General features: G+C 33.3%; 3 protein-coding genes across 3 annotated transcripts; 2 read left to right on the forward strand and 1 right to left on the reverse strand.

Annotated features, from left to right (window-relative positions):
* The first annotated feature begins 1682 nt into the window (after positions 1 to 1682).
* LOC101211158 (leucine-rich repeat-containing protein 9) lies at positions 1683 to 6179 on the forward strand. Its single transcript, XM_004139540.3, has 10 exons — positions 1683 to 1994; positions 2083 to 2154; positions 2224 to 2316; positions 2667 to 2748; positions 2841 to 2897; positions 4253 to 4317; positions 4412 to 4507; positions 4677 to 4763; positions 4852 to 4932; positions 5023 to 6179. Exons 1-10 carry the CDS (start codon positions 1896 to 1898, stop codon positions 5731 to 5733), a joined length of 1443 nt encoding a protein of 480 aa, XP_004139588.3. The 5' UTR covers positions 1683 to 1895; the 3' UTR covers positions 5734 to 6179.
* Positions 6180 to 7186: 1007 nt separating this feature from the next.
* LOC101209111 (photosystem I subunit O) lies at positions 7187 to 8304 on the forward strand. Its single transcript, XM_004139451.3, has 4 exons — positions 7187 to 7364; positions 7453 to 7525; positions 7612 to 7791; positions 8051 to 8304. The coding sequence occupies exons 1-4, from the start codon at positions 7274 to 7276 to the stop codon at positions 8145 to 8147; spliced, it is 441 nt and encodes a 146-aa protein (XP_004139499.1). The 5' UTR covers positions 7187 to 7273; the 3' UTR covers positions 8148 to 8304.
* Positions 8305 to 10529: 2225 nt separating this feature from the next.
* LOC101209360 (bifunctional nitrilase/nitrile hydratase NIT4A) lies at positions 10530 to 15327 on the reverse strand. Its single transcript, XM_004139452.3, has 5 exons — positions 14882 to 15327; positions 14197 to 14376; positions 13098 to 13391; positions 12039 to 12320; positions 10530 to 10874 (listed from the first exon to the last, which is right to left on the reverse strand). The coding sequence occupies exons 1-5, from the start codon at positions 15021 to 15023 to the stop codon at positions 10720 to 10722; spliced, it is 1053 nt and encodes a 350-aa protein (XP_004139500.1). The 5' UTR covers positions 15024 to 15327; the 3' UTR covers positions 10530 to 10719.
* Between the last annotated feature and the right edge of the window lie 1591 nt (positions 15328 to 16918).

Consider the following 16918-nt stretch of genomic DNA (forward strand, 5'->3'; position numbering starts at 1 on the left):
TTCAATATATACTATAACTAGGTGGAATATATGAAAAAAAATGCAAAACGAACGAAACAATTGACGGAAAGATAATTTGGAAAGTAAGAGAGATCAAGAGGGGAGATTTTTTGAACAAAATCACCAAAATAAAAATAATTAAGGAAATGTTTTTATTATAACATCACCATAATAGAATTAATCAATTACTAGATTTCTATAAGATGTATAATAAATGTAAATATTAATCATGGTCCACTTTTTTTTTAATATATTATTAATAATAAAGATGAGTAAATTGGTCATTTGGGCCTTATATTTGTGTAAAATATTAGTCAATCTAAGACATTTATGAGAAACTTGGATTAATTTTGTAATATGATATATCATTTTAGGCTATCTTAGTTAAAGATCCTTTAATAAAAAAGAAAACATATTCTAAACCCATGAGTTTAGTTTCTTAATCCAAAATTTTATTCCAAGTGTAATACCAAACTACCTAATTCCAAACCCAAGGGCCAAGCACCCTCTAGTGGAGTGTTCTGGTAGTTAACGAATGTTGCTACCTATGTTATAGATAAAATTTAGCCTTTTAAACTCGAATCGTTGGAGTTCATGACTTGAAGGCTTATTAGGTCCCTTATCAAAATAAACCTATAGAAAGTGTGATGAACAAATTCAAAAATGGTTGAATTAGTTTATGGAGTAAACTAATTCAACCCAAGCACCCTCTAGTGGAGTGTTCTGGTAGTTAACGAATGTTGCTACCTATGTTATAGATAAAATTTAGCCTTTTAAACTCGAATCGTTGGAGTTCATGACTTGAAGGCTTATTAGGTCCCTTATCAAAATAAACCTATAGAAAGTGTGATGAACAAATTCAAAAATGGTTGAATTAGTTTATGGAGTAAAACAAAAAAGTGGTAAATATATTCGATACAATTAACGACTAGATATAGAGAAAGAATACAAGTATTTAAATATGATTTCAATATTAAAAATTTGAATACGAATTAATATTAAATTTCTCTTAAAATCTCGAGAGAATAAAAATTAGAGACGGTAAATATTAGATTACAAATCAATAAAATCAAGTTCATTTTCCTTTCCCGAACAAAATTTTCTTTTTCGAAATGTTGTGTGAATATTAACTTAATAAATTTCTAATTCATCCAATTTTAGTGTAAAAAATGACTAGTAATCAATCCACTTAACATATGACACCATATCAACCCTCTGTTAACTAAAGGTCAAATTAGAGGGCTTTAGAATCATTATTAAAATATTCGAAGTACCATCAACTCTAAAGACCATAAAATCTACTAGAAACTTCGGATGAAAAAAATATTTATTTTTCTTTAGTTAATGATTCGTTTGGATTGAATTAAGAAGAAAATGTTTTTCAATAATACATTTTCTTTTAATCAGTTTTTTGAAAATGAATTTAAAATTTTAAACCGTTAACGTTTGATTAGATTTTTTTTATAAGTGTATATACATGAATTTAATTTTTAAAGATTTCTAAAAATTAGATTATTTTATAAATAAACTTTTAAAAAATATATTATTTTAATTGATCAAACGCTCACATTTTTTTTGTTAAAATATATATATTTTTTAGACAAAATTAAACATTTTAGAATACGAAGCAAGTTGAAACCTAGTTGAATGAAGAGAAACAGTGAAAAAAAAGGCTATTCCATAGTTTTAGAGTAAGTTTGTAAAAATTGAAGGAAAGAAAAGAAAAGAAAAGGTTGTTAGGTCATTGGGTAGAGACCAAATGATTTTGAACATCCTGGTTCCTCCCCATAGAATCAAATCAATCCCGCACACAAGCAGCAGACACAGCGGAGTTTGAAGGCGTTTTCGGAGGCACCATCTGTTCCTAACAGAGAATACTAGGGTTTTTCACGACTATGACTCGCTTGGATATACAGCAAGTTCTTAATGATTACAAAACCAAAGACCCACTCACCATCACTACTCTCAAGCTCAACCAAAAGGCTCTTTCTGATGTACGATCCTCCCCCTTTCTTTATCTCTCTCTTGTTTTCTCTGCTTCTCCATTTCATTCACTTCTACTGCATTTGTATTGTTTTCCAGATAACTGGTTTGTCCCTTTTCAAAAACTTGGAGAAGCTCGATTTGACATTCAATAATCTCACATCACTTCAGGTATAACTAACTCTTTATGTGAAGTATCATGTATTCGTCCTTTTGTTGATTCTTCATGTTTAATTGAAGGGGTTGGAGTCATGCACCAATTTGAAGTGGCTCTCAGTTGTACAAAACAAACTTGATAGCTTAAAAGGAATTGAAGGGCTTTCTAAACTTACTGTAAGTTCCACACTCATCCTTCCTCCTATATAAAAAGTGGGCTTCCATTCTTAAGATATAAAATGACATTTTCTCATGAATGTAGAAACCAACCCTTGTCCAGTTGTTGAATTATTCACCCTCTATTTAAACGTTATGTGGGAGTATCTTCAATTTATGTGGGTGTTTTTTTTTTTTGTTTTTGTCTTGTTCTAATTTTGTTCATTATGGTCGTCTCCTCTATTAATCTATGGATTTCTGATATGGACAAATTTCTGTAGATGCTACGTTAACACTTTCTTATTCAGGAAAGATATGGCTGTAGATGCTATGGATTTGATTTTGAGTTTCCTTTGCTTTTTTCTAACTAGGTATTAAATGCGGGAAAGAATAAGCTTCGGTCAATGGACGAAATTAGACCCCTTGTTGGCTTATGTGCTTTGATTTTGAATGGTGAACCTTGTTATAGTTTGACATACAAAATTTCATCATGTTTATATGTTGATTATGGTCATGATTAATTGGATTTTTTTGGGGCTTTACAGACAATGAGATTGCTTCTATTTGCAAGCTTGATCAGATGAAGAACCTGAATACTCTGGGTATGGTTTCTCGTTTTCATGTTCACTTTTACAAGCTGTTTGTCTCAAGGGATTTGGGGATGGGAATAGGTTTTGGCATTTTAAAACCATGTTTGGTTGAAGGATTTTGGTTGTTTCCTGGGCAAATGTTGTTTCCCTGGCATTAATAATAAGCTAAAGTAAGCGGGGTGAAAAAGGGTGGGGTTTCGGTTTTTCAGTGCTACCCGACCTCTTTAACCCAAATATCTCTTCCTGTTTTCGCTTCCTCTTTCATCCTTTCTACATGTATCACTCTTTTGTTTTTTGTTTTTTAAAAATGATCTTCTAAGGCTTTGGCTCTGGTCTTGGCTTCTTCAAGTGAGTAAAACAGATTTTTTTCCCCCCTACCACCACGAGTTTTTTTCTTTTTGTATCTTCTTATTTTCTTTTCTTATTTCTTGTCATTATTATTTTTCTTCTACCAAGAAAAATTGAGTTATATTGTTTCAAAATATTTTAGAATATTAACTTAAAATCAATACTAAACAAACAAATAATTATTTAAAATTAAATCAAATAAATTGCTTATTAAAGGGTAAATTTAGTTTAATTTTATACTTTATAATTGTAATCTTGTAGCTTTAGTTATAAATTACTCATTAATGGAGACTTGTTATATATAGCACAAGAATAAAACTATTTACAAAATATAGCTAAAAATTTAAATGAGGTATAGAGAGTTTGATGAATTTTGCTATATTTTTTGTTAATAGTTTCAATATTTTACTACTTTTAAATATGTCATTAATAATTTAATTAAGGAAAATTGTCAAAAATAACAAAATGGATTAAATATTTTCACTTCATAGAAAATAAGTGTAATGAATTTTTGTATTTTAGTTTTTTTTTTCTATGAAGTGTAAATAGTATTTTTTTTAAATCCCTTTAATTGATATTATTATTTTTCTCAAAACTTTGAATTAAATTTATTGTTTACTATCTATAATATATTTTATAAAGTTATCATACTTAATTGTAAATCGGATATAAATCGGATATAAAGATACTTGTTCCCCTTAATATCCAGTTAACATTCCATGCACAACCAAACACTGTTATTGTAGATTCCCAACACTCTTCCTACGTTCTTATTCCCAACAATCTTATTTTTAGACATCCTTTATTGTTGGCCATCTATGAAACCTTAAACCAAACTGTGCCTTAATGCTTTTCTGATAGTTGGCATTTCAAGATCTTTTTCCTTGTTGTTTTAATTTATTATTAACGTGTTCCGATAATAGTCTTTTCTTTTTCTCAAATCTGACTTGAATGTTCAAGAGTGATGCTCACTAGAAACGGAAACTAAACTTATTTTCTAACCTTTTGAGTTTTTGCAGTTCTTTCTAGAAATCCAATCCGTAGTATTGGAGATTCTCTATTGAAAGTGAAATCAATGAAAAAAGTAAGAGTGATTCTCTATTGGTTATTATTTGAAGATCAGTCTTACTTGACTACAATCAATGATCTTCAGAGTGATTTATTTATCCGTGTTTCAGCTATCCTTTTCTAACTGCAAACTTCAATCTATTGATTCATCCCTCAAGTCTTGTGTCCAACTTAAAGAGCTTAGACTTGCTCACAATGAAATCAGGGTATGTGCTGTTTGGATTAGTATGCTTTATCTTAGCAGATCTCTTGAGATCTTGTTTATTACTATTTAAATTGCATTAAATTCAATATTAAATACTATTTAGTGATTGGATAACACTTGTACGTTGGACACTGTCTGTATTCACTCTTGAGTGTACTTGCCCTATCCAGATGCTCCCCAATGATTTGGCTCATAACAAGAAGTTGTTGAATTTGGATTTGGGAAATAATGTCATCGTGAGATGGTCAGATTTAAAGGTAAGATACATCCTATCTTACCTTTTCTTTAATATTTTCTCCAACTCAACCTTCTCTTTTTAATTGATAACCCTTTTAACTATTCTAGGTATTGAGTTCATTAGGCTATCTGAGGAATCTTAATCTTCAAGGGAACCCTATTGCTGAAAGTGCTAAGTTAGATAAAAAGGTTCATCCCTGCTCTCCACAAGTCTTCTACTTCTACCATTTTAAATGATGTGTCCCCTTCGAATTCTTTTCTAACTAGTGAAAACTGCAGATTCGTCGACTGGTTCCAGGCTTGCGTGTATTGAATGCTAGACCAATTGATAAATGCATTCAGAATGAGAATGATAATGGGAGTGATAAAGAAGACGACACTCCAATCAGGAACCTAGAGCGTCAAAAAGAGAAAAAGGATAGAAAACTGACTGGGAATGTTGAAACACACCCGTCTGTTCAAGGCACTGATGGAAAACTTGATCATACTAATGGTGCTGATGTGGAAAGGAAGTCGGAACGCAAAAAACGCAATATGGATAAGATCACCAGGGAGGAGAAAGTAGTTCCATCTCTTGACAAGAAGATAAATCACGGTACCAATGATATTGATGAGGAAAAGAAGATTTCAAAGCAGAAAAGAGCAAAAAGCAATAAGGAGCCATCTTTGCCAATACACAAGGAGACGCTTACCAAGATTGAAAAGCATAAGAAGAAAGCAAAGAAGGAAGGGGAAAGGCAGGTTGATGTTATTGACGATACTGAAGTGCCATTCGAACAGCTTTTTGGAGACAATCTTGTTGAAGACATGGATGCTGTTCTCGAAAAGGTTGGTGAGAAAGAAGTAGAGGAGATGAATTTAAAGCCTAACTTGACATCATTCTCAGCTAATAGAAAGGAACCTAAAAGCCAAGATCGAGTTGGAAGGTTACAAATATCCCCAATAGTTGAAATTGGAATAGGCGGACTATCAACATGGGGTGATGAGTAATTGCAATGCAGGCATTCAGTTACTTGGGAAAATTTGGATCAATCATGGCAGCACCGAGGTCGGACAGGTGTGGAATGCAGTAATAGAAAAAGAGAGTGGGTTTTAGAAACTCATTTCAGTGGTTGGTCTGGCAATGAGCTATGAAGCATAAGCTACTGTTGTTGGGAGACTTTCGATTTGGGGGAGTTCATGAAATGATGGAGGATTTTTACTTTTCTGACTTAAACAAGTGACATACCAAAAGATTTTGTAGGTTGTTGGTACGTGGGGAAGTTCTAATTTGAAACTTACATATTTCTCCTTCAACAGCCTTAAAATAGTGCATAATTAGAACTGTTGATGCCTAAATTGAAACACGGGTGCTTGGGGGTATTGACTGACCTTCAACACATTTTTATCCAGTTTTTATATTATTTCTATAATAGAGTTTGCCTTGTTTCTCTTCATCTTTCAAATGTTTATACCTTTTAACAAATTCTAATATTATTATAAATAGGTATAAGTTGTAATAGAAAGCTGTTTGTTGGTGTTTTTCATTTGCAGTACACACCTGTCATTTCCAATACATAGACAGCGCTTAGACAAATCTTGATCTATAACCTCCCTCGCTTTAATTAAGATTCTTATAGAGCTGCTTGAGAGTAAACTATATAAAATATTTGTCGTATGGAAATCAACAGTAATTGTTTACATAGTGTTACATTAGAATGTTATCAATATAAATGAATGACTGTAGACTTATTTTAAATAATGTATATCTTAAATGTTACTTGGGTTGTGCATTTATTTACTTATTTATTTTTCATTTTGAAAGTTTAGTTTATCTTATTTTAATTATGTCTTGTAGTAACTGTTTGAAATGTGGAGCAAGTATATCTACTGTATTTGGATTATTTTGAAATTTGTGTTTTTCTTTTTTCAATAATGATTTTTACAGAAAGTTATAAATTTGTTAATTTAAATGCATTTGTCATGCTATCGTTTGATTCTTTATTTTGATACAAATTTATTCTTTTTATGACACAAACTTATTTCTTTTATTTTCTCTTTATCTTACTATCATTCTTTTTATAACACAAATTGTCTTTTTAAAAAATATGCATTGTGATGCATGTCTTTTCTTCAAATTTATGATACAAATGTGGTTATTCAAATTTTGTTTTATGCTGAAAAGATTTGAACTATAATTTATGGAAAATTATTCCCTTGATTGATTTAGAAATAAAAGGTCAAAAAAAAATAAAAATTGGTTTCATTCTTAAACATAAAGGAAGAGAGCACAGAGAGCAGCAGATAATTGTTTTGGTTGGATGAATGTGTATGTAATAGAAAGGGCCCAGTTTATCGAAGAAATTCCTATGTGTCAAAGGTTGATTCATCACAAATTGATTCGCTATCCACAGCAATCAAATCTACAATCCTTCGCCAAATATTATCCACACAAAATCCCCAACAAAATCCCAATCCCTTTCCCACTCCCCTCTACAAACCAACTCCACCACCCAACCCCTAAATCCCCACTAATCTTGATCCCCACACAATGGCCACCGCCTTCGCTACCTCCTCTGTCGCCGGCCTCGGAACCGCCTCCCTCTCCTCTCCTTCCTCCAGGTCTCCCCGTCTAGTCTCCGGTAATCCACTGCTACCTCCAATCAATCCATCTCCAACTCTCTCCTACCGCTCTCATTAACTTTTTGGTCTTCATTCTCGTCTTCGCAGGGTTCATCAAGCCGCCCGTGGCTGCCAGGAATCCGCTCAGCGTAGCCGGTGCATCTGGTGGAAAGTTCACCTGGTAAGAAATTTAGTGATGATGTGATTCCGAGAATGAGTGGTTGTTTGGTGTAATTTTGATATTGGTTTTGTTTTGGTGGAGTGAAGCTTTGAGAGGGATTGGCTACGGAGAGATCTGAATGTTATTGGGTTTGGACTCATCGGGTGGATTGCCCCATCAAGCATTCCGGTGATCAGTGGGAAGAGCTTGACGGGGCTGTTTTTTGAGAGCATTGGAGCAGAGCTTGCCCATTTTCCTTCTCCACCCGCCCTCACTTCTCAATTCTGGTAAATTACATTCATTTACCTTTAACTTCATTCACTTTTTTTGTCTACTTTTTAAATTTTAATTATGAATTTATGGTTGTTTCTAAACACTTCTCATAATCCAATATCATTCTTCTTCTATAAGTTTTGGAAAACTTAACATAATTCACATCAAAATTATTATAAAGTTTATAAAATTTTGTGAGATTTATTGGGTAAAATTGTAAGAAACTTGTTAGTGGTTATTTTAATTTAAATGAATGATGTGTAATTAATCCAGGTTGTGGCTGATTACGTGGCATTTGGGTCTCTTTATTACGCTTACTTTTGGACAAATCGGATTCAAGGGAAGGACCGAAGACTACTTTTCAAAGTGAAAATGTAATAATTCTTAAAAAAAAAGGAGAGGGAATTCTAGTTTTTGTTATTATTATTATCACTCAATGTTTATAAGTTTATAACTTATAACTACTGTGTGTCCATCATTTTATTCATGTATAAATCCTTTCAACCTCCACCCCAAATTTTGCTTCACTAATCCTACTCAACACATCTCACTTAATTTTACCTTTTATCCTACTAATTAAACAACATCTTTTCAACAAAACACACTACTACTCTTACCTATAACTCCACTTCTGTCAAGGTTTAATTGCAACCATTTTACAAGTATAGTTTCACCCAAAGATTACAAACATTCTAAGCAAGTAACCTAACATTTTTTGCTTCTACCTGATTCATACCCTAAATCAAGTTTAAATCAAGTTTAAATCAAAGCAGTATGAAAATGTAACTCATAAATAGCAAAGGTTAGAGCAAAATTCTTAAACGCAAGATGTTAGTTATTAAACAAGTTAGAAATATGTCTCAAAAAAACATCATACAATTGCTCCTAAAAATTAGAATACAATTACAAACCTCTAAATTTCATAAACAAACTGTAGATTTGTTTTGTAGAAAATGTATTATAAGTTCCTACTACGAAAAGGAACTTAATGAAAATGTATTATATGTTCCTAGTAATAAAAATGTGTATTGATGTATTTGTATAAAGATTTTTTATTTTTATTTTTTTATAGTAATGAAGGGTTGATGAGTAAGAAAGGTGTTGAAATTCGTTATATATCCCAAACTAAAAGACAGTTTAAGACGAATATTGTTTTGAACAAAAATATTTAGAATAGTTGAAACTCAAAATAAAAGACAAAATGTTTCACACTTAAGAAGACTATGTTACAAAAATCTCAATAGGATTGAAAGATTGTGTAAGAGTGGTCATTGAAGTCAATTAGAAGACAACTCTTTACCTCTATATGAAACTTGTTTTGAGGGAGAGATTTTCTTTTACAGAAAAAATGTTTTAGAGCTAAAGAACGCTTAGAACTGTTGATGAGAGTATTTATATGTCTCAACCAGAGAAGTTTATAGAATAGGATTAAGAACAAAAAACAAGTTTCTTGATCCTTCAATATAAGATTTGACACTCGATCAAACCTTATGGTTCTACACAAAATGTTGAAGAATCTTACGTCTACGAGAAAATTATGAATTCGAATTCTCCTGTATCTCCTTTAACCTGACAACATCATTCTTACTTGTCTTAAAGGAATATTAGAGTGAAAATTCTTAGCATAGCAAATAGAATATGTTTAGCAAAAATGTATTGGTAATATCGCTTAAATCATGGAATAATATGCTCAAAATGGTACAAGAAAAAAGAATGAAAGTTGCTATTGGAATAAAGGTAGATGGCTTACTAAATTTTACCTTACCAAAAAGTAATTTGTAAAACCCTTACTAATATGGTAGTATATCGAGAAGTCGGGATATGGAAGGGAAGAATTAATCTTGAATTTCACTTGAAAGAAATTGTTAGAAACATTCAAGAAGGTATTATAAGAATTTGCAAGAAAATTAAAGCAATTGTATTAAAGTAAGAAAGACGAAAAACAATTTGTATTTGTTTTCAACTCAAAGTAATGAATTGTGTAAAGAATTACTCAATTGATTAAAGAGAGGTAAGAGAGATTGGAAATTTAGGGATTTTTTCGTCATGGGGAAAAAAAATGAAAATTGCAAAGCCTTCGTTGCTCTATTTAATTTAGTCTAGGGGTTTGTTCATGTTTCAATCGTCCTCAAATTCTAGATTGGTCTTGTCAAATAAATCAACCAATACGTAGTAAACACAAGATTCTTTACAGATAAGCAATCGTGGAAAAAGAATTGGAGCCAAACCAAGTTTTCTATCGAAGAGAGAAAATAGATAGAAGTAAAATTATGTATATCTCAAACCAAATTTCTGCCATCTATTTGTAAGGAAATACAAAAAGGAAAAAGAATTGAGATCTAAAATTAATTTAAGATCTATATTGGGTCAGATGATTCAAACATTAGACCTATGGCAATCAAATGATTAGATTGTAACAGCTAAATATAAGATCTATAACCACTAAAATGTTTTTTCAGAACTTTAACATAAATAAGGTTACAAAATAAAATAAAACAAGTCACTTGACCGTTTCTTGTGGCTTAATACGATGTGTTGGATGGATTGAGATATTAGAGGAAGAGGAAGAGGAATGATATGATTTTTTGAGGAAGGTATCAAATAAAATAAAATAACCTATATGCTCTTGTCAAAGTATCAAACACAAATATACTAAAACTTAATTGGCCACATTTCTTACACTAGCATCAGTGATACAGCTAAATCCAGAATCATAAGCAAGCTAGGTTAGAGAAATAGAGGGGAAATGATGTGAACAGAAACCCACCGTGACAAATTGCTGCAAATATAATTCTGATAAAAATTAACAGAAATATTCACAGTTTTGAATTCTTAGTATGAATATAATACAACACTGAACGCGGAGGAAACAGTAAAACATGGACGCATGTTGGCTAAAACAATTAATGGAACTAAATAGAAGTGTGAACGAAGAATACGTACTACTTTTTACAAGAATCTTCGACTTTTGTAGATGTAGATGTGAAAGTAACCGGGGTTGTAGGATGATCCCTCACAACCAAGCTAAGAACTTCAGGCCTTGCATAATGACCAACCACATCGAAATCAAATTTTGCCCGTGCTATTTCTCCAAGATCTGTTTCAGATATTCATCGAAATTATTTTTCATCTAAAAATGCTAGTTGTAGAAAAAAGCTTTCCATAACAATCAATGAAGGGAGGGGTAAATAGTCAATAAAACATATGCTCCAAAAAGTTTAATTTGTTAAGAGTTGGTGTGGATGGATCAATAATCATTCATACTGAACCGTGCCAAAAATCAGTTGGAACCAGGTTTATCTCTCTAACCTTTATTTGCAGGCATATGATTGGGAGATTTGAGTATCCGTCTTCAATCCTTTATTCATTTAAGAATATGTTTGGCTTGAAGACCAATCTCTTATGGTTAAGTAGCTGGCATTAGTGACCGATCTTAGGAGGGGTTCTTTTTTGTATTTGTGCTTTTCTAAGAGGGACTGTCATAGGAGATTAAAAATCCGATAGCGATAAGCCAATAACTCTTTCTTGCTTTATTGCTTCCTGTCTTCCTGGCCTGTCAAATATTAGGAGCTCTCTTTGGTATCTAACATTCTTCAATATTCGAACTGTGAGGACCACATAGTGCACAGACATGTTAGAAGGGGTAAATCAAAATTTTCCCTCAAGGGATTTGATTGGGCCTTTATTCGGCCTTTCGTGGTTAGATTGTTGTTATTGCCTTGTCCATGTAATTTTGTGCTTTCTATTTATATTATCAAGTAGAACCTTCACAAAAACCCTTCTACCTTGGTAAGAGGCTTAGCTTAGGAATTCCTAGTTCGACCTTTGCTCACAAAGATCTAGATGAAAAAGTTTCATAACTCAAGGCACATAAGGTTAAAAAAAACCACTTCGGTTTATCCCCACATTCTCCAAGGAACTTTTTAGACAGCAAGAGAGGCCCTTCCTCTCTTTAATGGTTGATGGATCCTTAACCATTTTACTGGAAACCAAATCCTAGTGGCCGTTCATTTATATTGACAATAAAATGGCTAAGCTTAGAATAAGAGCTTGGAATAAAGGTTTTCAGAATCGTTGGCTGTCAGGAGCATCAGATCATCCAGGAGAGAGAATCCTAGTATTCACTTGAAGAAGAAAGAGACTCAAATAAAATAGTAGGTTCCTCAAGATAAAACCTTCTTATATCAACCACTTAAAATGATAATGTTGGAGTACATACTAAAGCTCTGATGACCATAAGCAGAAGGATGAGATGACATACCCAGATCTGCTGAAATAAGTGCCTCTCCATCGTAATTGGGTCCAGCTAGGATTGTCCCTGAAGGTGATATGATCGCACTACCTCCAGCACAAACAACAGAATCCGGGGTCAGTTCCTCTTCTGTGCCAGAAAATACATATTCTGGTGGAGGTGGGTAGTCTTTTCTTCGGCAGAACTGGTTGGCTGACAAAACAAAACATCCACCCTCCAAAGCAATGTGGGTCATTGATGCTTGCCATGTATCCCGAGAATCAGCAGTAGGTGCACAATAAATTTCAATGCCTACAAACATGATAAGTCAATTACTAGTGAGCAAATTCGGTTAAGCAAAAGAAAAGGACTGTTTAGACGGAAGTTAGGCAAGTTTGAAGAAATACCAACTTCTATCCTTAACATAGCAGTAGAACTTTAAGCATATGAAAAACTTCTTCTATATGATTTTTCCATTTGGTTTCGGTGTAAAGTACTTTTTAACTTGATGTAGTTGAAAGAGAAACATAAAACAAAAAAGTTGTGCACAATATGATTAACCAAACAAGTATATTCTGAGAAAAGAAGCTAAAAATGATAGACCAGTGTCTGTAAATAGTGAGCAGTGACACAATAATCCCCAACTCTGGAGTTTGACCATCGTTTTACAATTTCTTAACAACTAGAGCCTCTTTAGTCTGTAATAGTTTCTCGTCAGTCTTTTGGTAGAACCCAAATATATTGAACTATAAAAGATAAGAGAAATACAAAATAGACCATGTAATTTGAGGTACTTGGACCCTCCCAATCTTGAGGTCACTCAAAGCCCTAATTTACTCCCAAAATATTGTCAAACCCTTTCTTCCTTACTCATTATATTTATAACCAAACTTCCCTGACAAACTCTTTAACTTACTACTAATTTACCCTTAATATCCCTCTAATACCATTCCCATCACATTTTTGTAGTGCTATGCTATCTATTTTAAGTTTAATAAACATCATACAGTCAAACAGAAAGAATAAAACTAGATTTGAAATACGCAATTACGTCAGGAATGACATTATTGCCAGCAATGAATAACTAACCTTTTGCATACATAGCTGTTCTTAGGAGTGGCATTCTGTTTTCCCAACAAATGGCAGCACCTATCTTTCCAATTGAAGTTTCAAACACAGGAATTGTTGATCCATCACCAAAGCCCCAGATTATTCGCTCCAATGCAGTTGGCATGACTTTCCTGTGCTTACCCAAGTAACGACCTTGAGGATCAAAAAATAGGACAGTACAGTACAGTGTGTAGCCATCTCTCTCTATCACCCCCATTACCAAATGTACCCTATACTTTCCAGCCATTGCTGCCAATCGATCAACTTCAGGACCTGCATGTATTACCGTCTATAGTCATCAAAATAACAATCATTTGATATATTAGAACCACAGCCGGTGCACTTCAAGCAGTTTATTTTGTGAATGTGGCATATGATCTTATAGATGAATAAAAATGGTTTTTATGAGAAAACAAGATATTACTTAGATGAATGGAAGTAAACACAAGGTCAACCAGATTGTATTAGGATGAATGGAAGTAAAGCAACCTCATACATGAACTGAAGCCTATCAAAATAGAGTTTTAAAAAAAAACCTAAACAGCAACTAAGACAGGAACTGGCTATAGCTTTCAGAACTTTACAATATTATGTCTAGGTTTTAGATGCAAGCAAGAGTAGGAAGATTTTGAAATTAATAGAACTAAGAAATGCCAGCAGTTGAAGCAATCTTGTTTGTCATTCATTAACTGCAAACTGCAAGAGCCATTAAAACAGACCATAGTCCCATTTCATATTTCATGAGCAACAAACTCGTATTTCACTTTGAATAGACTGACATCAGTAGCTCCTTATTGTACTGTCCTAATATGAGGTAACATCCATTTAGGAATGAAAGATGATAAAGAACAGAAGGTGTATGTTACGATGAAAGAATTTAATACTAATATATCACCAGAAATCAAGTTTGGTAAACTCAAGGAGAAATTAAGTCAGCCCTCTAGAATGAGAATTATACAACGAGCCTAGCAAAACTTACTTAACCTGAAATTATCCATGGTAAGACACTAAGATTTTTCTCTTTACAGTAGCAACTCACATTGAGTCAAACAAAGTGCACCTGGAGACAAAAACTAACCAGGTACATCAATCGCTGAGGCATGATATTTACGAAATTCCTCTTTCCCCTTAGGAGTTCTATTCCCAATGGAAACACCAAAATTTGATCCACGAGGATAACCACCAACAAAGGCTTCTGGAAATACAACTAGCTGGGAACCAAATCCAGCAGCTTCAGCCAACAACCTCTCAGCCTTATCTGTTCATGTAAAACAGAGTTAGATTTCTTTTTACCATTACAGAGGAAGAATAAAAAAGGCCCACATGTATTAAATCATTTTAAGCCGTGGTATTTCACGTGTACATTTTCTCTTCAATGTCTCCAATCGAGTAAAATTAAGGGAGAAAAGAACAATCAGGAGCACAATGTTAGGCCACAGCAGCAAATTCATATTGATCGTAGACAAGAGAGACAATTAAAACCAGGAAAAGTAATCGAGGATGTAATAGTTTAAACTAATTAAATTATTCAACCAAAATCAGCTGATGAAAGAAAAGCAACTTGTAAGATTAAAGAAAACCAAGCAAAAAAACAGCCAAAACAACTAATAACCTTGCTTCGAAGAACACAAGCAAAAACAATCTGGAACTCATTCCAAACTCTGAACTGACCATTGCGATCCAAGAGCTAGTGAGCAAAGCAACAGCGAGAGCAAGAGTAGTACATAAGGAGTAAATTGAAAATAGAAGCAAGGAAAAGGAACCTAGAGTGGCCGGAGTGTCATAGAAGATGGTGGAGGCCTGAACGACGGTGGCTCGAACATTCATTACAGATGAATCGGAGCCCATGTCAACCTCCGCTATCAGTTGGGAGTCGGTAGGGGCCGTGGTTGGCACAAGCGCCATGGTTGCTGCTTGAATCTCCCTTTTTTTTTTCTCTCTCTCTCAGCTTGAGCTTCAGCCGGCGAGCAACAGGGCTATCAATGGCAACGCAATGTATGGACTCGAGTTTTACACTTTTTATTATTTATCTCCGTTCGTTGTAGATAGATGAAATTTGTGGAAGTTGCTAGAAGAAGCAACAAGGATATATATATATATTCACTTCATTATTCAGGATGGTCAAGTTGCTTGATTAATACAAACGATGATGATAGTATCGTCCAAACGGAATGGCGAGATTTGCGAATGCAAGTGGATGAGGAGAGAAAACTTAGAAACTAAGTTTTCGAGTGGAGGTGGAAATTTGTGAATGCATGGATGGAGAGAGAATTTAGTGATAAAAAACAATGAGTCAAGTGTGGATAATCGTTATAGAAAAGCTAGTTGTGTCACATCTTCCGAGCACCTGCTTGCTTGTTCCGTCCTCAGACGTAGCGTGATGTTAGTCAAAATCGTTTGTCTCTGGAACAACTCAACTAATACATGACATAGAAATGTGAAACCCACAACATAAGTTTTTTTTAACTTGAAATACTTTTAAAACATTGTGTAACCCATTTGAAATCTTTATAAGTGTTTCATGCCTAAAGAACAAAACATGAATATAAGTATTTGAACAATCACATTATTAATTTGAAACAAAACAATGCACTTGCATAATAAATAAACTAAGTTGGTCTGACAACAGTAAGTTTAGCCGGAGATCCACAATCTGTACCTAGAAAGAGAAAAAACATTTTGAAAGAGTAAGTCGAAAGTCTTAGTGAGCAAACGGTTTTATAAAAAAAAAAAAGTTTTCATAAACATTTTAGTATAAAACAGAAATTTAAATATATTTATTAGTAAACACTCATAACATAAAACTTGAAACATTTGCATAGCTTTTCGAAGACAATCTTTCATAATCACAGGTAGTATTTACCCCTTCGTCCGAAGACAGGACAGCCGATGGGTAGCTAACCATTCTCCTTTTAGACTTAGAAAAAATATATTCTTCCTGATGGACCATAGTTAAAAATAGGTTCGTTATCCGTACCATCAGTATGGAGTTAACCACATGTATAAAACAGGTCTCATGTTATATCGAGCATGGATAAAAACATTTGAAAACATTGAAATATTTTCTTGAAACTATTTAAAATATTTCCTTGAAATCGTATTGAAATCGTAAGATCATAACTGTTGAATAAGAAATTTTGAGACCAATCACAAGTTGCCACGTCATTTATTAAGTTAATGATGAAAAGTACAAATAATTAAATTTGGAACTAATTAAAATTGACACATGCTTCAAATTAAAGAGTTAAAATAAATAAATTGGTCATTCTAATAATGCCACATGTTTTCATATTAATCGTTGGATTAAGTTAATCATTTTAGTTCAATTAAATATTATTTACTTGGACTAAGTTTAATTAAGTCAAAAAATAAGCTTAATTGAGCCCAAAGACTAAATATAACCTAAGTCCATATGGTTGAGCCCATGGGTCTGGTCCATGGACCAACCAGGTTCAAACCCATAAAGTCCACCAGTGAACTCTATAAATAGAGGAATTCTCCTCATTTGTAGGGGTTGGAAAATTTTGACTCTAGAAGATCCAGAGAGAATTCTTCCAAGAGCTAGAAGACTCCCTAACTCTTAAAGTCGACCATTCTCGAAGATTGAAGCTTCTTTAAAGATACAAGCTATACAAGCTTTCTTCCAAGGCTCCAACTTCAAGAACATCACGTGCTTCGCTTCCTCCAAATCAAGCTGAAGCATCCAGTTGAGAGAGAATCAGAGGATCAAATTCTAGAGATTGAACCGCATCGCATCAAATCAACAAAAATACAACATCAACTCCAAGTTCAAGTCCACG

The sequence above is a fragment of the Cucumis sativus genome, chromosome 1 (assembly GCF_000004075.3).
Source record: "Cucumis sativus cultivar 9930 chromosome 1, Cucumber_9930_V3, whole genome shotgun sequence".
Lineage (NCBI taxonomy): Eukaryota > Viridiplantae > Streptophyta > Magnoliopsida > Cucurbitales > Cucurbitaceae > Cucumis > Cucumis sativus.